The following is a 27,954-nucleotide window of genomic DNA, read 5'->3' as shown; positions in this document are numbered from 1 at the left end:
AATCAGTTCTGGAGAGTTGGAGGACCCTCCAGATTTTGAGGGTTCATAGGAGGGAGGAGAGGAAATGTAGGTCCTGTTCCACCATAAGATGCAACCCATAGCTTTCATTTTCTCTGAAAGCATTTTTTAATTAGGAAAAAAGCCTACTTTGTTATCAGATATATTGATAAACAACATTTTATTAATGGCAGGATTTTTATCCATTTTCCTTTGATGTAATAAATAATGCTTTATGGCTGATTTAAGAGAACACCTGCCATGATTATTGCAATTATATTTATGAAGAGAGAGACAGACAGAGAGAGAGAACCTATGTTGCACTGGAGGCATGACAAGCATGTCCTGGCAGAAAATTTGATTCTTAATTTCAGACAATAATACAGAACCATTTACCAGCTACAGACCATTTGCTTAAACCAATCATCATCAACCATTAGAGACCCAGCATCCACCTTGAATTGTACCACACAGAACATTACCCACTTAGTATTTTTAATTGCCTATATAATTAATCATTATTAGAATGTTGGCATAATACTTTTCCATTTTGTGAATAGTTGTGTTAATTTAAAATAAACAGACTTTCAACAACGCGATTATCAAGGAACAATGGTTGAAAGGGCACCACACAGATAAAATACTCTCTGCTTAAGGTACATCTCCAGCTGTCTTGTTCTGTAGTTATTTATATTTATCTCTTTCTGCTATGCCCATTTCCTGAAAGTGGAATATCACTATTTACAAACTGAGAGACTTCAGAGCTACAAGACTCCACAGAATTTCATTCAACAACCTTCCCGGCATCCAGTTTCCATCGCCATCTCAGAGCTGAAAGATGCTTCCTCTTTTATTCTGATATATTTTTTAAAAAATGTGTGTAATTCTTAAACTATGAGCTTACCTTCCTAAAGGCAGGTGAACCAAGAACAGCTAACAGCTAACCATCACCACCAAAAATGCCAGTCCAATTGTAGCACCTGTCCAGGCCTCCTCATTAACTCTCCAAAGGCTGCACAAGAACAGTTGCATCCTTGCCTCCCCAAACCCTCAAACTACCAAGCACTCACAAAGTAAAATGAAACACAACATGAATTCATGGTGCATTTCACAATCACACAGGCAATTCACTGCTTGACTGAGAAATATAATTCAGATCTTATCATGGATTGTGCAGCACAAATAATTGTTTGTGCAGAATAACTATTATTATTTCACCCAAAAGGCAATAATGCAAATATTAACATTCTGAAAAAATATTACAGATTCACACCATATTTCTACCAAAGTGTGTGTGTGTGTGTGTGTGTGTGTGTGTGTGTGTGTGTGTGTAAACAATGCAAAACACAGCAGCCAGAGCCCTATTTGAAATTTCCTTCTCAGAGCACATTTCTCCAGTTTTATACTATCTATATTGGTTCCCAGCTAGTTTCTGGGCAAAATTTAATGTTAGAATATCTGTATTTAGCAAAAACAACAAGTAAAGTTAGGAATCAAATGTCCCAGGAAGTATGGAAAGAATGGAGGATATTCAAAGAATACTTAAGGAATAATGGTATAAGTGGAATCCTAATGGCAGATGCAGACTGAACCTTTAAGGTAAATAAATAGAGACTTAAGGATGGTAAATTATGATTTGTAAATGAAATATATAACTGTACGTGATATAGGTATAATAGTTTAAAAATGCAATGAGGATAATTGGAGGTACAAGAATTTGTTTGTAAATAAGAAAAGAGAGGTATAGCAGTTTGTTTATGTTTATGTTTATTTTGTTGTGTTCGTGCTTGTCTTTATGTGTATTTGTACTTGTATGTGTATTTTTAAATAATAAAGAGAGATTTCAAAAAAAAAAAAGTTTCTGGGCACAATTAGAAGTGTTAGTTATTTTCGTTGAAACCCTAGATAGTTTGGTACCAGAATATTAGAGGAACCATCCCCTGTCACATGAACCAGCCTGCCCATTGCACTCAACATTGGATCCCTTGCCTTACAGTGCAATTGAAACCATACCAGGGACCCACTGCCACACCTGAATTCCTGCCAGCTGGCACTGGCCAGGAGAGAAAGCAGGGGTGGTCTTGTTTCAGTTTCTGCTGCACAAAATCCAGGCTGGTGCTGCTGGAGGGCCTGAAGACTGGGCCCCTCAAGGGCTCTGTGAGGCTTTCGATCCATCAGATCTGAAGCTTCAGATACCTTATCTCGACCCTGAAATGCCCTGCTTCAGGGTTTATCGACCAACAACTTCCTGCTCTATTGGATGCAGCGCCTCATCCTAACTGCTCCAGTGGCATGGATTGGGGATTAGAATAGAATAGAATAGAATAGAATAGAATAATAATTTATTGGCCAAGTACATTTTTCAATATACTCGGAATTTGCTTTGGCTACATTACAATGTAAATTTACAGAGCAAGAGCCAAGGCTGCCCTTCTCGGCGCCTCTTAAGCTGTGGCAGTTGAGTGTAGGCCCGCCTCCTAGGCCCGATGGAGTTGGCCAGAGGAGGGAGCGGTCTTCCCACTCACAGCAGCAGCAACAGCAGCAATGTTCCGGAGGCTTCTCTGGAGCCTCTTAAGCTGTGGCAGTTGAGTGTAGGCCCGCCTCCTAGGCCCGATGGAGTTGGCCAGAGGAGGGAGCGGTCTTCCCACTCACAGCAGCAGCGACAGCAGCAATTAGAATTGCACTCTTAATCTTCTCCCCACACCCCAAGCTAGGTGATATATTTGAGGATTTTTAGTTGAATGAAAAAAGATAATTAAACGCTGGCATAATTTATCATGCTATAAAGAAAGTTGAGAGGCTCCCCCCACCTTAATTCTCCCATTACCCAGTAAAATCAATTGGCAGGAACTTTTCTTTTTTTTCAACAAAGCAAATATTTAAATATGGCGTTCACTTAGGTAGCTTTTAGAAAAAAAGATTAGACAAGTTCAAAAGAGATCGATCTATCAAAACTATTAAGCTTGATATCTAAATGAAGCCTCCATGTTAAAGAGCAGTATATCTCTGTGATAGAGACAAATAATACACCAACAGGTCTCCTTTGTAAGATTCCCAGATTTAGTTGCTTCACTGCTGCTAGAAACATAATATTGACCTATATGAACCTAAGGTCTGATGCAAGCAGGCAATTTCAATTGAAACTGTCTTGGTCATTCTGGCAGACCACCTTCACCAGCAAAGGGACGATAGAAGTGCAACTCATGGTTCTCCTGAACCTTCAGCAGTTCTTTAACAGCTGGCCATGTTATCCTTCTGGAATACCTCTCTTGGATGAGATTACCCTTCTGGAATACCTCTCTTGGATGAGACAAAACACACTGATACTTTTAGTTATGTGTGAACTCATTCTCTACAGTAAGCTGGATATTTGTTTTGTATGTAGATGCTGACTTAGTAAAACAATATAGAAAAATTAAAGAAGGCAAGCCGTCTCCTGAGACTTACCTGTCCAGATGAGGTTGGAGCCATTTCCTTCCCATTCCCAAGCTCTCCATTCTCCATAAAGGCAGGGATGTTGGGGGTAAAAACCATGAGGTCATTCTTGGCACCAGGCTCCCCAGTTGCAGCTGCCAGGATATGGCTGTGGCGATTTGAATAGGACCAGCTGCCCACTTCGCTGGCACAAACCAATGTGGCTGTGCCAGGGCCATACACCACTGCTTCCTTGGGTTGACACTGGCATCGCAGAGCCATATACACAACGATTGCCAGCAGAAACAATGTGGAAACTGAGCAGATGGCAATGATCAGGTAGACGTTTTTGTTCTCTTCAAGCGGCTTTGAGCTCCCTCCTGCTCTAGAATGGTAGCCATCTGTGTGGATGGCCTGAGCACTGACCACCAGTGACACACTCAGCGTGGCTGTGGTTGACAGCATTGGCTTGCCATGGTCCTTCACCAGTACCAGCAGATTCTGGCTGCCAGCATCACCTTCCATCTCATTCAAAACACGGGTGGTGCTGATCTCCCCACTATATAGGCCCACCCGCCAAGGACCGCTAGTTGACTCATGCAGCTCATAGTGAAGCCATGCATTGTAGCCCGAGTCAGCATCCAGGGCACGGATCTTGCCTACCATCTGCCCAGCAACCAAAGGGATCACCAGCAAGATGGGAGTGTTCTCTGGCCCAGATACTGTTGGGGCGTTATCATTTTCATCCACCACAAAGACCTGCACCATCACATTGCTGTGCAAGGAGGGCAATCCGGCGTCCTTTGCACTCACTTTGAACTCCAGCAGCTTCAGCTCCTCATAATCCAAGGGCTGCAAAGCGTAGACATTCCCACTTTCCGAGTGTACCGAGATGTAGCTTGACAGTGGCCAGAGGTTCTCATCTATCCAGTAGGTGACCAGAGCATTCTCAGCCACATCTGGATCTGAGGCAGACACCGTGAAGATGTGAGCACCAGGTGGGTTGTTCTCTTTCACAAAAACTGTGTAGGAAGTCTGAGCAAAAGCAGGTGCATTGTCGTTCACATCGCCAATAGGCACAACCAGGCTGCTGGTGGCTGACAAGGATGGATCCCCTTGGTCTCTTGCTGTTACAACTAGTTTGTATTCTGCAACCTGTTCTCGATCCAGAGGTTCGTTTAGCACCAGTGAGTAGTAATTCTTGAAAGTGGATACCAGCTTGAAGGGGAGCCCAGGAGGCCACAGAGAGCAGTTTACTTGTCCATTGGTGCCAGCGTCCTTGTCTGAGGCACTGATTAGGGCCACCACTGACTCCAGTGGGGAGTCCTCTGACACAGGTACTGATAGCGACGTCACTGATACTTCTGGGATGTTGTCATTTACGTCCATTATTTCTATGATGACATTGCAGTGCCCTGAGAGAGGAGGGGTTCCTTTGTCTTTCGCCTCAATCTCAATATCATACAGATTGGTATCTTCATAATCCACTTTTCCTTTTACCCTAATCTCACCTGTAACTGAATCTATACTGAATGTCTTTTTTACATTGGGAGAAACATGCTTACTGAAATAGTAGGCGATTTCCTTGTTACTTCCTTCATCTAAGTCTGTTGCATTGAGATGAATAACCAACGTTCCATCTGCAACATTTTCTAACAGTTTCACCTTATAAACAGATTGATTAAACACAGGTGCATTGTCATTTGCATCAATCACAGTGACCTCAAGATGGACGGTGCTTGTGAGTTCCGGTTGACCCCCATCAGTAGCTGTTAGCACTAAACGATGCACAGGGATTTTCTCTCTGTCCACAGGTTTCTTTAACACGAGCACTAATGATTTACTGTGCCTGTCGTTGATTTTCTCTTCAACAACAAAATATTCTGTGGAGTTGAGCTTGTACTTCAGTTGAGCATTTGCACCAACATCTGCATCTGAGGCTCCCTCTAGAGGGAAATGAGCACCTGGCAGTGTTGACTCTGCGACACTCAAAATCTCCTCACCCTCCGAGAAAACAGGAGCATTGTCATTTATATCCCTGATTTCCACTTCCACATGAAAAACCCGCAGGGGTTTATCCAGGATCACCTCCAAGTGAATGGAGCACACAGGATTCTTGCTGCAAAGCTCCTCCCTGTCTATCCGGGAACTGACAAACAAGATTCCATTTTGCACATTTACCTCTAAATAATCCTTGTGGTCTTTGGAAACCATCCGGAACATCCGAGGGACCAGCTCTCCCACCTCCAGCCCCAGATCCTGAGTGATGCGGCCCACAAAGGTGCCATGCTGGGATTCCTCTGGCACAGAATAATGGAGCTGGCCGCTCCCCATTTCCCAGGCTGTGTGGAACACAATCAGCTGCAGCAGCTTCATTGTCACCTGGAAATCCCTTTGCAGAAAAGGCATAGCAAATGCAAGTACTGATGATCTGTTATAAATTACCTGGCTATAACTGAGCAAATGTTGACTGACCTGGATAGAAAGGAGTCAATGCCGGTCCTTTTACATTGAGGATCCAAGGTTTCCAATGTAGGAAGAGGCAGATTTTTTTATCTAGTCAGAGGGAGGAGTGTGTCCTTTCAGAAATTGTCTTGTTAGTCAATGGCTCCCCCTTGTGTTGAAATGTTTTTGGTTGCACAGTATTTCTTCTAACTAGTAGAATTCTTCTGCTACATATTGTTTATTTTATTTTTTATAAATAGTAATTTTGGAGCTCCTGGTAAACTAGGCTTCTTAAAATAAGAACAGAAAGATATTCCACTAAGTATGGGAATTTTAAAATATACAATGGCTTATTCCTTCAGAAGAGTAACTATTACCCATACAGCTATTTGTACCATTTCGATTTTATAATGCTGGCCCTACTCAAAGTGGACCCGTTTAGAGTAATGGACATTACTATCTTAGGTATAGGAGGCACTGTTTTATAGTGGTTCCATTCCTACCCAGAGTAAAGAGATTGTGCTTCAGTTACTTTCTTTTTCAGGAGCAAGTTCCAGCTTTTTAAACAACAAGCTTGCCTTGCTTTTAAACCTTCACAGTCCTCTGATATTGTGCTATTAAGCCTTTGAAGCCAGCTTTTTCTCTTAATTTAGATTATCCATGCATGTTTTGTTATTATTTTTTAAACGTTCCCCCAACTGAAAACCCTCTCAGATTTGGATTTAAAATCTTAAATTTCAGATTTAGAAGTCATAGAGGAAAAAGTAGGGAAGGGAAGCTGTTCCTTGGGAGACAACTCTAGTCAAGAGACACTGTAGCTTAGGGGGAAAGTATTCTTACCTCACGTCACCTGTCACAAATTATTAAAACAGACCCAAAACTGTGGTGATGTGATAAGGCTCCCAACACACATTGGAATTTTCTACAGGGGGGGAAATTACTACACTCTTTCTTTAATACAGGTGACAAAACAAATATGCAGTAGAAAACCTTACCACATGAAGATGTGGTCATCTTTAGCGGGCAAACATTATTTGTATACAATTGTATTGAAGTCACATTCAATGGAATTTCCAAGTTGTCTTTCACCCAAAAAAAAAAATCAGTTCTTCACAGAACCAATTCTTGACTACATTCATTCACAGAGGCAGTTGAACAATGGAGATTTTGTGCATACCTATTAACTGAAACCCAGGTGCTGGGGCTATGGCAGGCCTCCTTAAGTATCCTGGGAGTGGAGCGGAGGGAAGTCTACATGCTCCATCAGGCCCGCCCCCAAGGAGGACCTTGCCTCCAAGTCTGCCTGCCATTGGCCAATTTAGCAGGCAAGCTTGGATCTGAAATCCTTGTCGCTCCTCAGGGCAGTCCCCAGCAGCCTGAGCCCTGTTGGATCCCAGTGAAATGAGACATCACCAGCCCACCATGCCTCCGTACCAGAAGAGTAAGTAGACTTAGGAAAAAATAGCATTGTCCCTTGCCATTGGTTACTGGCTTCATGTGCAGGTATCCTCAACAGATGTGGGCTACCTGCTTGCTCTTGGCTGAAATTTGTTAACAGTTGTCACTATTTACTACACCATCTTCTGCCACCTGGGTTAGAAAAAACTGGCTGCATTAACTAGAGACTTCTGGGTACAGTATTTGTTTATCAACTCTACCAAATGGGGCTGGGTCACCACTGCACTGTACCTTCGTCTACAACATAGTGGTGATTATCAGCTTGCTAGGCATAAAGTAACATTAACTAAAGAGTGGCTAGTTACAGGTAGGTAGCCGCGTTGGTCTGCCATAGTCAAAACAAAACAAAATAAAAAATTCCTTCCAGTGTCACCATAGAGACCAACTTAGAGACCTTAGAGACCAACTGTTGTCCTCTAGAAAGAGTGGCTAGTTCAATGCTTTGCCATCAGCAGTTATAGAAGGTGAATTCTGCCTTGGCAATCTTGTCCTTGTGGAAGCAGCTCAGATGAAATAGTAGCCAATGTTCTGTTATATTACAATTTTCATAGCGTTTGTTTGTTTGTTTTGTTTTGTTTTGCATACCACCCTTCATCGTAAGATCTCAGGGCAGTTCACAGAATAAATATCACAGTTTATCTTCAGGTACTTTCTCTACACTTGGGGAACTCAGGTGAATTCCATGTTTCAGTTTTAATGGCAGATTCCAACCCTATGGTCACAGGAAGTATAGCCAAGTTCCTTGCTGTAGCCATCAAACCAGGTCACGATTACTAAAAGGAACCTGAGTTTCAAATCAAAATGCTTCATGTTGTTCCAAATTGCTTGCTAGTATATCGTCCTTTTTTCACTCTCCTATGTCTGTCCTAGCAACCTTGGTAAATACAATAGAGTAGACTGAATCTGATGCGTTTTGGTCTGTAGACCAAATAAACTGAAACTGTTGTTGAACTATTCATTCCACGGGCATTTAAACAATGCTGGTATAAATAATCTTCGAAAGAAATCACTATAAAGAAATAAAAGCAAAGAATCTTCCTACAACTAAGATAATTTGATCTAAGCGCTATGCAGATTTCAAACTGTGTACAATGAATGAGGATTGAAGAGAACAGGATTGTAGTGTCATTGTGGCAAGCCACACCAAGCACTCCGTGTTATGTCTGCACATGCTCTACAAAACTGTACATGTGATCTGTGCGCAACTGGCAACTTTTTTTGGGAGGCGCAAACAAGCCTACATGTCTATACTTTACTCAAGTGCAAGGTCTCCCCTTTATGTGAGTTGTCTATATATAGTTGAATGTCTTAATAGCCTCGAGTTGTCTACCCAGAAGCAGGGATGTTTCTTGAAAGCTTCATTTGAAATGGATTCCATAAGCTGTCCAGGCAACCTAACAAAATGAGATTAAATTTTGTTTCACGTATGACAAACATAAGCAGTTCCTTCCTTCTCATTTATATGTGATTTCCTTCAAGGCTTTTCATACTGCTGCTTGTTGTCCTCTAGAACATTCCAGATTTGTTGGGAACCTTATCCAGTTCTGATACAAAGAACTGAACCCCAGCCTCCCATTAATCAACGCACTGGTTTTTACTTCTGACTTGTGTTTTTGTACTGTGTGTGTGTGTGTGTGTGTGTGTGTATTACTTTTATTGCTGTTGAATTGTAAATGTTTTAATTGCTTGCTATGACCTGCCCTGACAACTTTGTTATATAGGATAGTCAATAAATAATGGTAAGTAAATAAATAAATAAAATAATGAAGTAGATTGAATATTTGGTTTGTGGTTTATTCTGAAGCATTTCCACCTTTGTGATCATTGCTACAATCCCATGCCCTCTTACTTAGAAGTAAGCTACTAATTTCTGGAACTAATGCATTGGCAATAAATGTTATAAAGAAGGCATTATATTGAGAATTCTGATGCTCTTGGATGGAACTATCTTGGCCCATTCCAGTCTGGGTTCAGGCTTGATTTTGGGACAGAATCAGTCATGGTCACCCTAACAGATTACCTCCTTTGGAAAAAGGACAAAGAAATAGGATTGCATGGATTCTCCTGGATCTCTCCATGGCTTTTGATACCATGGACCATGGTGTCCTCCTGGACTACCTCCATGTTTTGGGTACTGAATGCACTGTTGAATTGTGATGCCACTTCTACTTGTGGGGTCAGTTCCAGAATCATATTGGGTGACTGTGCCTCAGCCCCATAGCAGTTGATCTGTGGAATCCCACAAGACACAATTTCCTCCCCAATGCTATTTAATAGCTATATGAAACCACTGGGGATGGTCATTAGGAGATTTGGAGCCAGTATGCTGATGAGACACAACTCTGTGACAGCCAAAGTTGTGCGTGTCCTAAACAGATCCTTGGATGCACTTATGGGTTGAATGAAGACTAATAAACTGTGACTGAATCCTGACAAGATGGAGATCCTATGGATGGATGGTTTCCAGGTCTGAGAATTGGGTTGCGTAACACCTATGTACCCCTTCATGGATCACTGCCTTGTCGTGGCGAAGGGGCTTGAATTAGGACACGACTGAACGACTGAACAACAACAACACCTATGTATGGGATTTCACTTCCCCTGAGGCAGCAAGTACATAGTTAGAGGTGTTCTAGATCCACCACTATGGGATGCGGGTGACACTGTGGTCTAAACCACAGAGCCTAGGGCTTGCCAATCACAAAGTTGGCGGTTCGAATCCCCGCGATGGGGTGACCTCCTATTCCTCAGTCCCAGCTCCTGCCAACCTAGCAGTTCGAAAGCACGTCAAAGTGCAAGTAGATAAATAGGTACCGCTCTGGCGGGAAGGTAAATGGCATTTCTGTGCGCTGCTCTGGTTCACCAGAAGCGGCTTAGTCATGCTGGCCACATGATGCGGAAGCTGTCTGTGGACAAACGCTGTCTCCCTTGGTCAGTAAAGCGAGATGAGCGCCGCAACCCCAGAGTCGTTCGCGACTGGACTTAACTGTCAGGGGTCCCTTTACCTTTACCTAGATCCACCACTATAATCGGAGGCCAAGTTGGCCTCAGATCATCCATTAACAACTACGACTATTCCCAGATAGGGATAGCTTTGCGACAGTGGTCCATACATCTAATATCATTATTAGATAACTGTATTGTACTGCACATGGGGCTACTCTTGTGCCTGATTTGGAAGCCACGGTTATTTAAAAATGGAGCTGCTTGGAAGCTTTGTGGAACACCTAACTTTAAAAATATTACACCAGTGCTGAAATGAGATATTTCATTTAGCTGCCTTTCAACTCCTGAGCCAAGTTCAAGGTTTTTCTGCTGACATTTACTACTCTAAATAACTTTGAACAAAGTTGCCTGTCAGGCTGCCTCCCCAAGTACACTCCAAGTCAATCTAAGATCTCCTGACCAGTGAATAGTCACTTGGTGACAATGCAGAAAATGACCCTCTCTGTGATAGCATCCACCCTCTGAACACCATCTCTCAGGTGGAGGAAGTGATTACTTTTAAATTCCTCCTTTAAAATTTGTCCAATATTTCCTGGGCTCTGACTCAATTTTTAAAAAAAGTTATTTTGCACACTGCTCAGTTTTATGTGACATATACAGTTGTGTTGTGTTTTTATTTCATTTTTAACCAGCTTTTAGGAATATTTTATTGAATGCTACTGCATATTTACTATGTTTATGTTAGACATTTAGTAACTTTTATTATTTTACGTGTATACATATTCAATAAACAAATAAAAATATTTCTCAGGGAGAAAACACCAGTAAAATTGAATTGAAGAAGGGGGAATACACGGTTCTCATAACTATCCATTTGCAATTCATTGTGGACACTTACAAAATTAAGTTCAACAAATTTCAAATTCAATATCGAATAACTAGGATATATTATTATTCAATGTTACAGAGACTGAACAATGGCTGAAACAGAGAAGAAACCAAGTCAGATACTAACCGTTGCACAGAGCAGGTCCTGCTGCTTTCCATTATCAGCAGAAGTAGGAATGTTGGGGCTGAAGACCATAAGGTCACTCTTGGCTCCAGCCTCCCCGCTCACACCTGCCAGGATGTGGCTGTGGCGATTTGAATAGGACCAGCTGCCCACTTCACTGGCACATACCAGTGTGGCTGTGCCAGGACCATAAACCATGGCCTCCTTCGCCTGGCAACGGCATCGCAAGGCCACGTAAAAGATTACTGCTAGGAGGAATAAGCTGGAGACTGAGCAGATGGCAATGATCAGGTAGACATTGACATTGTCCACCAAAGACTTTGGGCTTTCACCTGTCCTGGAAAGGCGGGTATCCGTTTTGATGGCCTGCGCACTGGTTACCAGTGACACACTCAGTGTGGCTGTGGTTGAGAGTTGAGGCTTCCCATGATCTTTCACCAGAACCAGCAGGTTCTGACTTCTGCTGACTTCTGCCTCATCTAGAGGACGTATTGTACTGATCTCTCCACTATACAGGCCCACACGCCATGGTCCACTTGTCACCTCATGCAGTTCATATCGCAGCCATGCGTTGTATCCTGAGTCAGCATCCAGAGCATGGATCTTGCCCACTGTGTGCCCAGACCCCATAGGAAGCACTAGGAGAATGGGGTTCTCTTCCGTTGTCCCTGGCACTGCAGGTGCGTTGTCATTCTCATCGACCACAAAAACCTGAATAGTCACATTTCCACACAGGGAGGGCAGCCCAGCATCCTTGGCCCTCACTTGGAACTCCAGCAGCTTCAGCTCCTCATAGTCCAAGGGCTGCAAGGCATAGACCTTCCCACTCTCTGAGTGTACTGAGATGTAGCTTGTCAGGGGCCAGAGCTTCTCATCGATCCAGTAGCTAACCAAGGAGTTCTCAGCCACATCTGGGTCTGAAGCAGACACTGTGAAGATGTGAGCACCAGGTGGGTTGTTCTCCTTCACAAAGACTGTGTAGGAGGGTTGTGCGAAAGTGGGTGCATTGTCATTTATGTCACTAATTGGAACTAATAAGCTACCACTAGCTGACAGTGGTGGAACACCTTGGTCCTGGGCCATCACCATCAACTTATACTCAGCTACCTGTTCCCGATCCAGGAGTTCAGACACTACTAATGAGTAGTAATTCTTGAAGGTGGACGCCAGTTTGAAGGGAAGCCCAGGAGGCCAGAGTGAGCAGCTTACTTGGCCATTGGTCCCAGAGTCCCTGTCTGAGACACTGATTAAGGCTACCACTGTCCCCAGTGGGGAGTCCTCTGGCACTGGTACAGAGAGGGATGAGACTGACACCTCTGGGGCATTATCATTCACATCCAGCACCTCAATTATCACTTGGCAATGTCCAGACAAAGGAAGGTTGCCTTTATTTTCTGCCACAATCTGAAGATCATATACACTAATGTCTTCAAAATCAATTCTTCCATTTACTATTATTTCCCCGGTATTGGAATTTATGGTAAAAATCTTTTGGATATTTAGTGGCACGTGGTTAGTAAAAGAATAGGAGATCTCCTTATTAATTCCTTCATCTAAATCAGTGGCATTCAGCTTAATAACCAATGTTCCAGTAGCTGCATTTTCCATTAATGTTACCTTGTAAACTGATTGGTTAAATACAGGAGGGTTGTCATTTGCATCTAGCACATTAATCACCAGCTGGACTGTGCCTGTGAGCTCTGGTTTGCCTCCATCAGTGGCTGTGAGTGAAAGACGGTGCACGGGAGCCTCTTCCCTGTCCAATGGCTTCTTTAAAACAATTGCTAAGGGTTTGTTGTGCTGGTCACCTGTTTTCTGTTCTACAATGAAATAGTCATTGGGCCTGAGCTTGTAGGTTAGCAGAGCATTAGTGCCGATATCTGCATCAGAAGCTCCCTCTAAAGGGAATCTGGTGCCAGGTGCCGTTATAAATTCTGCTATGCTCAGAATTTGTTCACTTGCAGAGAAAATGGGAGCATTGTCATTTATGTCCCTGATCTCCACCTCTATATGGAAAACCCTCAGAGGTTTATCCACAATCACCTCCAGGTGAACGGCACATTCAAGATTCTTGGCACACAGCTCCTCCCTGTCTATCCGGGAATTCACAAACAAGATCCCATTCTGCACATTTACCTCAAAATAGTCCTCCTGTCCTTTGGACATCATCCGGAACATCCGAGGCACCAGCTCCTCCACCTCCAGCCCCAGATCCTGGGCAATGCGGCCCACGAAGGTGCCATGCTGGGATTCCTCCGGCACAGAATAATGGAGCTGGCCACTCCCCATCATCCAGGCTGCATGGAGAAGAATCAGCTGCAGGAGCTGCTTTGCCACCGAATCATTCTGCCAGGCAACCATTGCAAGCATAGCCACAAATATCAGCAGTGTTCTCTTCTTCTTTCCTTCTTTTCTTTTTATAAATCCTTTTGTTTAATGTAGTGTAGAGCAGAGTCCAAGGAGCCCACCTGAATTGGTATTTGTGAAGTCATTTGAATAGACGCCGGTGCTCTTGCATTCTGTGCTTGATAGCACCATTGTGAATCTGACAGGCAGGGTTTTCAGTCACTCTGAGGGAGGAGCTCTGAATGTTCTTTCTTCTTAAATATTTCCTTAGGCAACAGTGACCTCTAGCGAATGATGGTAGAAATGGAGGAGCAGGTGACTAAACTATGAAACGTTTCGTGATAATCGCCTGCTCTTCAGAGATTTTATGCACTTCTTCTTTCAACTGAAATTATTAAAGTCCGCCACATAGTTCTAGTTATCATAACAGCTCATATATGAATGGGTGGCCTGACTCCTCCAAGAAGGGCTGCACTTGTGCTGACACCAAGTGATAAGAAAGTTCTGCCAGTTGTGTTAGATCCATGAAGGCTCATCCACCAATTGATATCGAAGTGATACTACACTTGATGATGCTCTTATACTTATATTTTTATTTTTATTTTTTAAAATAATATTTATTGAAATTTTCACAAAAAACATACATAAACAACAACAACAAACATTAAAAACCAACTATAACAAATAATAATTAAAAACAAATAAACTACAACTTATTATTTCTAACAAATTTCACTTTTTCTCACATCTTGGTGGGACCTCCTCCTATCTCCTCCTTCTGCGTCCCTTGTAAATACCTTTCTCGTAACCTCCTAATTTTAACTCCTTATAATCTTATTCCTAACAATTACAAAATCCTTATGCTTATCTCTTAATTCATATTATCCTTACCTAATTACTTAAATCTATCTCTTATCTTATACTTTTATTTTTATTGGGGGGAAAGTGTCATGTATTTTTCAAGATCAAAGTGCCTGTTATATGTAACAGCATGTAGCCCTCTCTTATCATACACTTATTCAGCAACCTCTGGCATGCAACTCCATGCTTAATAGCGTGTAACTCCCAAGAGTTGAGAGGAGTAGACACTGAATGAGTTATATAGGGACACAACAATACACACTAGACATTGCACAGCAGATATCTGCGACAGGCCTTGCAAGTGATGCTGGAATCTTGAGCAGAGAAATGGGAGGGGAAGCAGCTGCTTAAGCTTTACACAACATTTCCTCATCTTTGCATGAAAAGTCTAGTTCGACCAATAAAAGGGGGGTAGTGCTTCTAGTTCTAGCAACTTCTTTTAAAATCAACAGGAGATTGCAATCGTAAGCATACATAAGAGTCCATAGGGCTTGAGGTTGCACCCATAAAGACTTACCTGGCATCAATCACCATTTAACACAGTTGGGCTCATTTCTGAGTGAGTATGCATAGGATCAGGACGCGGGTGGTGTTGTGGTCTAAACCACAGAGCCTAGGGCTGGCCGATCAGAAGGTCGGCAGTTCGAATCCCCACGTTGTTCGTTCCCAGCTCCTGCCCACCTAGCAGTTCAAAAGCACGTCAGGTGCAAGTAGATAAATAGGTACCGCTCCGGCGGGAAGGTAAACATTGTTTCTGTGCACTGCTCTGGTTCGCCAGAAGCGGCTTAGTCATGCTGGCCACATGACCCGGAAGCTGTCTGCGGACAAACGCCAGCTTCCTCGGCTATAGAGCAAGATAAGTGCGCAACCCCAGAGTCATCCACGACTGGACTTAACTTTCAGGGGTACCTTTAACTTTATGCATAGGATCAGGTGGTATATTTGAGAATTTCCACCTAAGTCCTAACTAAATAATTTGCCATTTTTTAAAAAGTTAAGAACCATCATCTAGGGCTTTTGTTAGTTTCACAAATATAATAGCTCCCCTAATAGTAGAACTCTCATGGTGCAACTGCATTATATGCGACTAACATGAGATTGACAAACACAGGGTTGACAAACCCACCCTGCCTTCACTTTCAGGGTCTACCCACTAAGTTCAATGGGGCTTACTGCCAGTATGTGGGTACAGGACTGCAGCCTTAGACACACCTAAGTGGCACTGAAATCAATGGGAAGAGTTAGTCATGGAACCCAATTGGCTTCATTTACTGTCCTGGCAAATATGCTCCAAGATACTTTTAACCAAGCTGCATTTTCATCTTCCTGGACATTGTTCTTTCTTCACTTTTCTCAATGAATGACCTACCTCACAAGAAGTTAAACCTGGTACAGTCATCAAAAAGTCATTAAAAGACCCTCTGTAAAGGATCAGAAGCACTATTTCTCTTGTGTTGCAATTTTAATTTAAGAATTACAAAGAGGAGATACGGATGAGAGACAAAGTGAAAGCATTCTGCACTTTCTTATGCTTTGGGTAATTCAATTTACCTTCTTTCCTCCCAAAGGTAAATTTTGATTAAATATAAAAGAAGTAAACAGTAAAACTGCAATGCGCAGAATTTGACTCAGCAGGAGCCAAAAATATTTTAAATTATTACTATAATTATGGAAACATGCAAAACAATATTAAGAACTCATAACACTAGAATGTATTTAAATATTATTTTACATATTAGTTACCTTTCATACATTCAATGTACTCAAAAACAAATAGGAATTCCCTACAATTAGTTGTAGGGAAAGCGAACAATATTGAAAAGGCTGTGGTTGATATGGAAAAGGGAATTGCAGCAATTAGTATCAAAATAGAAAAAAATGGAAACAACACAGACAGAATTTAAACTATTGTGAGAAGTGAAAGCAAAAGACAGAAAAAATAGCTCTCACAGTCAGTAAACATGATTTGAGGAAACAAGCCAGGAACACCACAAGAAGAATAAAAAACTTAGAAGCCTCCCAGAACACCTAGAAAGGGAGGACATAGTCACCATTTTAGAAGAACATCTATCAAATTACATACAGCTTGATAGATTATGTACAATTGGTACTGAAGTTGTTTCAGCGGAGAAAGTAAAATCAAGACTGGTCTTAGCAATTTAAGAAAAGCAACTTATGCTAAAGTCATCTTGGTCAATTTAATTATTCATCCTGATACTTTGAAGGAAAAGGAATTTAAGTTTCTTACATCAATGGCCAGCTCTCTCGCTCGCTCACTCTGTCCTCTTTTAAGTTAATTAATTTTAATTTTTAAAGAGGTTAAGATTAAGACAGGGAAGGAAGCTTTACAACTGAAAGCATATATAGATGAAATTCCCATGCCAGATAATGGCTGCAGACATACAAACAACAAAATCAGAATAAAAAAATTTTAAGAAGAAAGAAAACCAGAGAAGACAAATAAATATTACTGGTGAAAGAGTTGAGCAAGATTCTCTGAAGGAAGCAAAGGAACAAGGTATCTCAGATCAGTAAACTCTTAATAAATCTGAAGAAGATAAAATAATTAGTGGGAATAAGGTTCACTTTTTTCTCCTTGTTAGTGTTTTGTTTTAATTGTTCAATGACCATAAAACAAATTCAGTAAGTACTCTATCATTGATTGTAAAGGTGCTGAACTCTTAATTGAAATGGTGGAAATTTACAAGAAAATTGTGTTCAGAAAATGCAGGTTTTATATTTCTGCAAGAAATACAGATAAAAGTAGGGGAAATATCTGAATGGAATTACACTAGGACAAGTCTGCACTGCTTCAGAAGTAGTGTTATTAGTTAAAAATGGGTTAATCAAAAAATATTGAGAGATGATAGGGAAAGCACATGTTAATATTTATTTATGGTCCACATAACTCACAAGGGATATCCAATTTAAAAAACAGATTCAATTCGATAGATTTTATAATGGATACATAATTATGGCAGGTAACTTCAATGAAGCATTAATGATTTTAAAGAAATTTTAAAGAAATTTAAATATACCAAAAATATCTAATGATATCCAGAGAAAACTAGAGGCTTCCTTTTCTTTATCATAGGTAAGACTGATGATAATTATTATTTAAATGACAAACCTCCCAGCCCAGATGGGTTTACCAGATGGATGTTATAAAACCTCTTGAGGACCCAGAACAACCACTCTTGTGGTTCAATAAATCAATCACCACAATATCTAAACCTAATGAATACCTAGCAAACCAGGAATCTTACAGATCTATTTCATTGTTAAACCAAGGTGTGAAAATCGAGTTCTGTATTATCGCAGAAAAAGTAATATCCATCATTGTGAAGTACATATAATATTGACTGCATTCTTGAGAGACAGAAAATGATAAACTAATATGAAAATAACCTTTTCATTATTTAATATGATAATAAGATGAAAAGCTAAAGTCTGTACTGTTATTTTTAGATGCCAAAAAGGCTTTTGATAGAGTGGAGTGGAAATATCTGATAGAGGTTATGAACTACTTCAAACTGAGTTTAAATTTCGGGTCCTAGATCCAACTTTTATATCAGACACCAACAGCACAGGTACAAATGACTGGCTATCTCTTAGATCTTTTTTCACTGTATGGAAGAAATAGGCAAGGATGCCCATTCTTACCCCTATTTTTTTGTTTTAGCTATCAAACCATTAGAGCAATTACATTAAATTTGAGCAATTATTAAGTTAGAGCAATTATAGCAATAAGAAAAGAATTTGAAATGTATTAAATGTGATGGGGTAATTCATACAAAAAAAATCTTGCTCTTAATGGATGGCATCTTTTAAACATTAGCGCATCCTTAATACTGCTTGTAGATATCTAAAAAGATGCGAGATAGATATGGGAAAAATATCAATATATAAACTCTAGAAAATCTGATTAGATAGGCCTAGCTACAGATAAAGAGTTGAAAAAAGGAATGAACAGGAACTGTGTATAGAACTTGGTAATCTAAACCTGTTAAATGATTCTTCATAATGTGTTCATAACCAGTTATGAAAAATTGCACCAGGAGGTGGAATCAGCATTAAGATTTTGGATCCAGTTTCCTGGATGGGTCGTACTGCAATTGCTAAAATATCTATTTTCTATTTATTTATTTATTTATTTTTGAGTATTCCATTACAAGTCCCATATTTCGCAAATATGGCATTAATCCATTTGGGGTTGCATGGCAGGGATCCATTTGTTGCAGTAAAGCAAACTGAACAGGGGAGTATGGGAGTTCCAAATATACAAAACTTCTTATGCTGCAAGGTTAACATCTATCATGGAGCGGTATCTGATCACACAACAAGAAACCTATTTTAAAGAGGTTCCAGGAGAATTGGGAAAAGTTTGCTAGTAAAGTACCATGTGTTCACAGTGCTCTAATACATTGGTATAAATTAAGTAAGTAAATCTTCCCAGCTTTATCACCGCACACATTATTTCATAACATATTTCTATCACATACACAAAGGATGATAGGGGATCTGACATTATGGTATCAAACAGAAGAGGATAGTGTTAAGAACAAAATATCCAGGCAAGAAATTAAATGATACACAAAAGTTATTAAAATTATGGGTGGTCTTCAGCCACAATTATATTAGCATTTTCTAATAAAAGAAGCATTTCTATGTTTACTAAGAACACATTGTGACTCAAGGGAGGAGACTGAATTTGAAATTCTAACTACTGTAATATCAGACTCTGAACTGATAATATAAATTCCATAATTATGAAACTTTATAATAAAACTAGACAGCATCTTAGACAATAATAAAACTAGACAAACCTAGACAGCATCTTAAAAAGCAAAGACATCACCTTGCCGACAAAGGTCCGTATAGTTAAAGCTATGGTTTTCCCAGTAGTAATGTACGGAAGTGAGAGCTGGACCATAAAGAAGGCTGATCGCCGAAGAATTGATGCTTTTGAATTATGGTGCTGGAGGAGACTCTTGAGAGTCCCATGGACTGCAAGAAGATCAAACCTATTCTTAAAGAAATCAGCCCTGAGTGCTCACTGGAAGGACAGATCCTGAAGTTGAGGCTCCAGTACTTTGGCCACCTCATGAGAAGAGAAGACTCCCTGGAAAGACCCTGATGTTGGGAAAGATGGGGGGCACAAGGAGAAGGGGACGACAGAGGATGAGATGGTTGGACAGTGTTCTCGAAGCTACTAACATGAGTTTGGCCAAACTGCCAGAGGCAGTGAAGGATAGGCGTGCCTGGCGTGCTCTGGTCCATGGGGTCACGAAGAGTCGGACACGACTGAACGACTGAACAACAACAACATAATAAAACTGGAACGTTCATAAGGAAATGGGCCAGAGACTTAAAAGAGTTAACCTTGCATTTGGGTAGATATTTCTCTTTCAATTTTATCTATGGATTTAAGGAAAACTTTTACAAGATCCAATATCAGTGGTATTTCACTCAATGTAGACTCACTAAGACAGAGCTTTCCAAACTTTTCATGTTGGTGACACACTTTTTAGACATGCATCATTTCGCGACACAGTAATTCAGTTTTACTAGCAAACCAGAAGTTAAACTAACCCCTTTCCAGCCCCAGGAAGAGAGCAGGGAGTGTTCACAGCCAACACACTAACGTGTCGTGACACACAGTTTGGAAAATTCTGCAATAAGATATACCCAACCACATAAGATTAATGTTGGAGATGTAGCAATCATCTTGCAGACTGTTGAGAGCCAGTGGGGTGTAGTGGTTAAGAGTGGTAGACTTGTAATCTGGGGAACCGGGTTCGCGTCTCCACTCCTCCACATGCAGCTGCTGGGTGACCTTGGGCTAGTCACACTTCTTTGAAGTCTCTCAGCCCCACTCACCTCACAGAGTGTTTGTTGTGGGGGAGGAAGGGAAAGGAGAATGTGAGCCGCTTTGAGACTCCTTCGGGTAGTGAAAAGCGGGATATCAAATCCAAACTCTTCTTCTTCTTCTTCTTCTTATATACATTTTGCTCAATAATTCAGAATTATTACTGATACTCAAAAATTGGCCTTAGAAATAACTGGATATTTCTTACCAAATGATTTCTAAATATGGTTATTGAATTATTTGGAAGGTATTGTACCAGAGGCAGATTTTGAAACAATAATAAAATTACTGATAGCTGTAAAGTTAGTTATTGCTAAAGTTTGGAAGAAGAACACAGTACTACCAATTCCAGACAAGTCTGAAATAATTTGGAACATTGTTGCATTATTTTAAAAAAACTGTATTATAGGAGAGAGGGAAATGAGCAAATATACAGAGTTATGGAACAATGTCAATTTTATTATATTTTATTATATTTTTATTATATTTTATATTTATTATAAATATGAAGATAATATATAGCCTTATAATTTATTTGCATCATTGTAGTATGCTATTACTTATGTCATGTGCATATTTTTTGTTTTCTTTATTTTTATATAATTTAGTGGTGACTGTTTATGTTATATACTTAATTGTACGGTACTTATAAGACTTATACACTCTTTTAGATACCATAAGATTAAAAAAACTTACTACATAATTCAAAAGCAGATTCCCTCATTAAAAGTTCTGTAGATAGATAGATATATTAATCCACTCTATTCACTCAAAATCCTTTTCAGCATCCGCAAGCATATACTGCAGCTATTTTTTTATAATCCTTGTCATTCAGTACTGGTTCAGTAGAGATTAGCTTGCCTGCGAGAAAGTGAGTCTGCTTACACTACAGTATGTGTAACTTCCTATCACAATAGCCCTTTTTGAGTGATTAGGCTGATAATTTCATTGCTACTTCCATATTTTTGGCAATTTATTAAAGGAGTGCTGTTTGCTCCATTACCAGAGATACACTGCCTAACCAGTCCCATCAGTGGAAGCCCTGTGCAAGGCTTTCCACTTGTACAACTTGGCTTCCCTTCCTCCCCCCCCCCCCGGCCAAAAATTCACTGTGGAGAACCCACAGAACAGCAAGCCAGTGGGAGTAGAGGGGTATTGATTCATTTGGTAAGCTGGAATGCTTGTGAGAATGTTTGGAATAGTGCAACATTGAATTCCACCCACTATATTTTGTTTTTCCTGCCTATCTGTACAGATTAATGATATCCAACTAAGTCTTACTCAGAAGAGACCCATTGAAATAACTTGTTAGTTGTGATTTTGATGGATCTATTCTGAGAACTATTTAGTCAGATACTATCCTAAATGTACAGTATTCTTATCTTACATTTACACTCAATTTTTCTGCCTATGTTGGCTCCAAATGTGGCTTCCAATTAAAACATACACAAACATAGTGTTATTCTAAGGATATGTTGTTGTGTGTTTTAGAATAATCTTTGAGACTCTGGCAGTTGATGACATATCCAGGTTCCAGCCTCTTTCTGCAGAGGGAGGGGTCAGAAGGAACGACAAGGCTGGCCGATGGTTAAGCTCCCAAGCTACAGAAATAACACATCCAATGATCTGCAGATCTGAAGCATTTACAAGGGGCTGCTGAACTTGTGACTTCAGTGCCTGGTTCTCCTAGCACCACATAGACAACTGGTTTCTGAACAGCAACATGCTAAAATGGATTCCTAGAAGAAGCCCTATGTTTATTTTCATAAAGCTATTTGTGATATCTCAGTTGTAAACTGAAATATACTCGGAGTCAAGTGTGAATTTCATGCTCTTTATTCAGCTCATAGTAGTGAGGAATGCAGTTCCGGCACACTGATATCAACAATTTGGAAGTGAAGTACTGAACAATTATCTTTGGCAGTAGAAGTGACAGAACACAAAGCAAGCAGAAGTTTGTTGTTTTTTTAAAAAAAAATCGCCACTAAATTCACTTAACACAATATAAATTTGCTTTAGAGCATACTCAGTACGAAATATTTCTTCTATGTCTGTTGAATAAAATAATGCAAAACACTACAGCAATTGTTCATCAATGCTAATCTCAGGCTAGTTGCATTGCCATCTAATCTCTACACAAATTGCCATCCCATAATATATATATTTTATAGATATTTATAATAAATACATCAGACATGAGTAACTAAAGTTCTATTTATAGGTTTGCATACATAATTGTCCATCCACAAAGGAGTCCTTTCATTTGTGGAAGTGTTATTGACCTAGTGGATCTGTACTAATAGAAAAAGGGAGGCCATTTTCACTTATATTCCCTCTGCTCTACAGGTCCCGGTGAATTCTAAGACCCTCCAGGACAGAGTGGAAGGTGGTGCAAATTCCTGTAGGAAAAAGAGTGAATTGGCAAAAATTGCCTCTGCCATTCCATTAGGGAAGGTCTCCAATGGATCAGAAGCCTTCCCATTTGCAGAAGGACATTGAATGCAACACTCCCTGCCCCCTCCGCCCCCAAGCGCAAAAAAGAGTCCTCAGCTCATCATTGCACAAATATTAAGACTGAGTGCCTTTTTTCTTTTTTTTTTCTTTTCCCTTACAATACCCTATAAAGGACCTCCTTTACAGGAAAAGGTACAGTGTGTTAAGTGTCTTTATTTCAGGATCCAACCACCCCTTTATCAAATAACAACAGTAGAAGCTGCACCCATGTTTTCACAATGTTCTCAGTGGAGGTGCACCAAAGTTCATGAGTATAAATGAACTTTGCACTTTTTAAATGTAAAGACAAACACTGCTGTACCTACCTTAAACTTTGAAGTTAACAAGGATAACTTTTAAGAAAGAAATGGAGAGAGATATCAGGCCAGTGCTTTTTTTCCCTGGGGGTACGCAGGGGTACACAAACCCCTAAACATTTTGTGAATCTAAGTTTGGCCTCATTGAGAAGTAGTATGTCAATATGAGTAGGGAAATGAGAGTAACCCTAAACTCTTTATTTTTTAAGAAAAAAAAAGCACCGAAGAGCCTTTTAAATTGCATAATCCATGTTGCAGCATTCCTTGACTCTGGAGTTTTGTAACAAACACACACAGATATTTTATTTTACTTACTGGGCTTTGGCCTTGATTGGATGGTTTGTCTCTGGCTTTCTGTGGTATTTTTATTTCAGAGATTAGCCTTCTTCTATTTTTATTTTATTATTTATTAAAATTCTATACTACCCTTCATCCAAAGATCATAGAGCAGTTTACAATATAAAAACATTACATTTTTATGATGTACATTTTAGGGTTTAACTTTGTTAGAAGGCTTTTTAACTTTGTTAGAAACTTTGGGCAGAATTTCTTTTTATTTTTTTAACATAAAGCACCAATTTTGCTTCAGTGTTTTCACACTAAAAAGGTGTAACAAAGAGAGAATAACTGCAAAGATTTTAAAGATTCCATATAACTCACCTCATCTGATGAATTTGAAATAAGCTCCTTTCCATTTCCTGCATCCCCATTCATTGCAAATACAGGAACATTTGGAGTGAAAACCATGAGGTCACTTTTGGCACCAGCCTCCCCACTCACACCTGCCAGGATGTGGCTGTGACGGTTTGAATAAGACCAGCTGCCCACTTCACTGGCACATACCAGCGTGGCTGTGCCAGGACCATACACCATGGCCTCCTTGGCCTGGCAACGGCATCGCAGGGAGATGTATACTATGATCGCCAGCAGGAACAAGCTGGACACTGAGCAGATGGCAATGACCAGGTAGACGTTGACATTTTCCACCTGGGGCTTTGGGCTCCCTCCCAACCTGACAAGGTGGGCATCAGCCTGAACTGCCTGGGTGCTTGCCACAAGTGACACACTCAGGGTGGCTGTAGCTGACAGTGCTGGCTTGCCATGGTCCTTCACCAACACTAAAATATTCTGGGTGCCAACACTGCCTGCTGCTTCATCCAGGGCGTGTGTGGTGCTAATCTCACCACTGTAAAGCCCCACCCGCCAGGGGCCATTATTGGCTTCATGCAGCTCATAGCGCAACCATGCATTGTAACCTGAGTCAGCATCCAGGGCATGGATCTTGCCCACTGCATGTCCAGCTTTTATCGGGATGACCAACATGATGGGTGATTCTGCGGCTCTTGATACTTCAGGTGCGTTGTCATTCTCGTCAACCACAAAGACCTGAATAGTCACATTTCCACACAGGGAAGGCAGCCCAGCGTCCTTGGCCCTCACTTGGAACTCCAGAAGCTTCAGCTCCTCATAATCCAAGGGTTGCAAGGCATAGACCTTCCCACTCTCTGAATGAACTGAGATGTAGCTTGTCAGTGGCCAGAGCTTCTCATCGATCCAGTAGCTGATCAGGCTGTTCTCAGCCACATCTGGGTCTGAAGCAGACACTGTGAAGATGTGAGCACCTGGTGGGTTGTTCTCCTTCACAAAGACCGTGTAGGAGGGCTGAGCAAAAGCAGGTGCATTGTCATTCACATCACCAATGGGCACCAACAAGGTGCTGCTGGCTGACAGTGATGGAGTCCCTTCATCGTGAGCCATCACCACGAGCACATACTCAGCCATCTGCTCCCGATCCAGGGTTTCTTCCAACATCAGTGAATAGTAATTCTTGAAGGTAGATACCAACTTGAAGGGAATCCCAGAAGGCCACAAGGAGCAGCTCACTTGCCCATTGGGTCCAGAGTCTCTGTCTGAGATACTAATCAAGGCCACCATAGTACCTTGTGGGGAGTCCTCAGGCACAGGCACTGACAGGGATTTCAATGAAAGCTGAGGGGTGTTGTCATTCATGTCTAGAATCTCTATTACTACTTTACAGTGTCCAGCCAAAGGAGGATTGCCTTTATCTTCTGCTACAACTTGAATTTCCCACAAATTAATGTCTTCATAATCTAATGGTCCTACAACCTTGATGTCACCAGTGCTGTCACTTATTTGGAAGGTGTTTTTAACTTTGGGAGGTACTAGGCTGCTAAAGGAATAAGTAACTTCCTTAAAAATACCTTCATCCAAGTCTGTGGCATTGAGTGTTATTATGTGTGTTCCATTAACTGGATTCTCTGGTACTCTGACTTTGTAAACAGATTGGCTGAATAATGGAGCATTATCATTTACATCCAATACATTTATCACAAGCTGAACTGTTCCTGTGAGCTCTGGCTTACCACCATCTGTGGCTGTCAGTAATAAATGGTGCACAGATATGTCTTCTCTGTCTAATGGTTTCTTTAATTCTAGCCCAGCAGATTTAGTGTGGTCTTCATTTGTTACTACATTCAGCTTGAAATAATCATTTGGACTGATCTTGTAAGTTAACAGAGCATTGCTGCCAATATCTGCATCAGAAGCACTCTCCAGTGGGAAAGGAGAATATGGCAGTCTTGATTCTGCAATAATCAATGTTTGCTCTGTGACAGCGAAAATGGGGGCATTGTCATTTATGTCTGCTATCTCCACTTCCACATGGAAGACTTTCAGGGGTTTATCCACAATCACCTCCAGGTGGATGGAGCACAAAGGGCTCTTGGCACACAGCTCCTCCCTGTCTATCCGGGAATTCACAAACAAAATGCCATTCTGCAAATTTACCTTGAAATAGTCCTCATGGCCTTGAGATTCCATCCGGAACAGGCGAGGCACCAGCTCACTCACCTCCAGCCCCAGATCCTGGGCGATACGGCCCACAAAGGTGCCATGCTGGGATTCCTCCGGCACAGAATAATGGAGCTGGCCGCTCCCCATTTCCCAGGCTGTGTGGAGAAGAACCAGCTGCAGCAGCCTCCTCCTCACCCAGAATTCAATCCACATAATAACCATGGAGATTTGAGATTAGGATGCTTCCAAAATGTTTGTTTCAAATGCAGCTGATCCAGGTGATCTGGGGGACACCAGGGAGTAGCATCACTGATAGAAATCTCTCTGGATCATGTAATCGTATCCAGCTCTCTCCTGTCTTTTTTCTTCAAATGCCTTTTTAAAGGTAGAGAGCTGTGTTTAGAGGTTTCCAATAGGATTGTTTAGGCAATTGCGACCCCGTGTGACTGACTATGTTCAGTGCAGACAATATTGTGTTCCTTCATTTTGTTTGCTGTTTGAATGTCTGGCATGGATAACTGTTCATATATTTGTCACACTTCATGCAAATGGAAATCATCAAGAGTCTGCAAGAGTTTGTTCTGTCTTCATAGAGATTACCAGTACATAATGTGGATTTTCCTCTTCATTTTCAATGCTTTATAAAAGTTCTTCATTATATAAATTTCTTAACATAATGTGTTAGTAATAGTTTCTCGGGGTGATGGTTCACATACACACAAATTTATCCATTGATTTTCTTAATGATGTATTCTGATTAGTCAGTCTTTTGAAAGAGGGAGTGAAATCTTTCCAAGAAATGAGGTGCTTCTGACAAGTGTTTATTTGTGGTTATTATATCCTTTGATAATGGAGACAGCTCTTCAAAACCAGTTTACACTGACACTTACATTATATTACAAAAGCATTTAAACCACCAGTATAGTGTAATAGTTAGTATCTTAACTGTTAGAGTGTCCAACTAGGACTTAGATGACCTGGGTTCAAATCTGTACTCAGTCATGAAGCTCTTATTGTGTTTTTCTCTGAGGATCAAGAGTGTGAGAACATGTAAGCCACCCTGAGCATCTTGGAGGAAAAGAAATATATAATCAATAAATAAATGCACTTCAGGAGAAAGCATAGAGTGTGTGCATATGTTCCAAAGTGGTCGCCCATGTTATGCCTTCAGTTTTCAGCAGTCTACCCCAGAAGGAGCACAATGTGTCCCCACCAGAGGTGTTGTTTTTGTTGCTCAGTCGTTCAGTCATGTCTGACTCTTCGTGACCCCATGGACCAGAATATGCCAGGCACGCCTATCTTTCACTGCCTCCCGCAGTTTGGCCAAACTCATGTTAGTAGCTTCGAGAACACTGTCCAACCATCTCATCCTCTGTCGTCCCCTTCTCCTTGTGCACATCTTTCCCAACATCAGGGTCTTTTCTAGGGAGTCTTCCCTTCTCATGAGGTGGCCAAAGTACTGGAGCCTCAACTTCAGGATCTGTCCTTCCAGTGAGCACTCAGGGCTGATTTCTTTAAAGATTTTTTTTTTTAAAGAATGGATAGGTTTGATCTTCTTGCAGTCCATGGGACTCTCAAGAGTCTCCTCCAGCACCATAATTCAAAAGCATCAATTCTTCAGCGATCAGCCTTCTTTATAGTCCAGCTCTCACTTCCATACATCACTACTGGGAAAACCATAGCATTAACTATACGGACCTTTGTCGGCAAGGTGATGTCTCTGCTTTTTAAGATGCTGCCTAGGTTTGTCATTGCTTTTCTCCCAAGAAGCAGGCGTCTTCTAATTTCGTGACTGCTGTCACCATCTGCAGTGATCATGGAACCCAAGAAAGTGAAATCTCTCACTGCCTCCATTTCTTCCCCTTCTATTTGCCAGGAGGTGATGGGACCAGTGGCCATGATCTTAGTTTTTTTGATGTTGAGCTTCAGACCATATTTTGCGCTCTCCTCTTTCACCCTCATTAAAAGGTTCTTTAATTCCT

The 27,954-nt window shown here is 41.0% G+C and overlaps 3 protein-coding genes and 1 pseudogene across 3 annotated transcripts in view; all 4 read right to left on the bottom strand.

The window, feature by feature from the left end:
- LOC117049500 (protocadherin alpha-5-like) overlaps positions 1 to 5,987 on the bottom strand; it is a 132,756-nt gene extending 126,769 nt beyond the window's left edge. The window contains exon 1 of the mRNA XM_033154221.1: positions 3,445 to 5,987. Coding sequence (XP_033010112.1) covers positions 3,445 to 5,820 — 2,376 coding nt within the window. The 5' untranslated portion in view covers positions 5,821 to 5,987. The remainder of the gene's footprint in view (positions 1 to 3,444) is intronic.
- The window catches only part of LOC117049502, a 156,642-nt pseudogene that overhangs the window by 89,376 nt on the left and 39,312 nt on the right, over positions 1 to 27,954 (bottom strand).
- Positions 11,264 to 13,849, bottom strand: LOC117049501 (protocadherin alpha-5-like). Its single transcript, XM_033154226.1, has one exon. It carries the CDS (start codon positions 13,640 to 13,642, stop codon positions 11,264 to 11,266), a length of 2,379 nt encoding a protein of 792 aa, XP_033010117.1. The 5' UTR covers positions 13,643 to 13,849.
- On the bottom strand, positions 22,673 to 26,119 carry LOC117049619 (protocadherin alpha-5-like). Its single transcript, XM_033154417.1, has 2 exons — positions 23,819 to 26,119; positions 22,673 to 22,747 (listed from the first exon to the last, which is right to left on the bottom strand). Exons 1-2 carry the CDS (start codon positions 26,117 to 26,119, stop codon positions 22,673 to 22,675), a joined length of 2,376 nt encoding a protein of 791 aa, XP_033010308.1.

This window comes from Lacerta agilis, chromosome 7 (genome assembly GCF_009819535.1).
Source record: "Lacerta agilis isolate rLacAgi1 chromosome 7, rLacAgi1.pri, whole genome shotgun sequence".
Classification (NCBI taxonomy): Eukaryota; Metazoa; Chordata; class Lepidosauria; order Squamata; family Lacertidae; genus Lacerta; species Lacerta agilis.
Note: the sequence above shows the minus strand (reverse complement) of the source record. Positions and strands in the feature narration are given on the sequence as shown.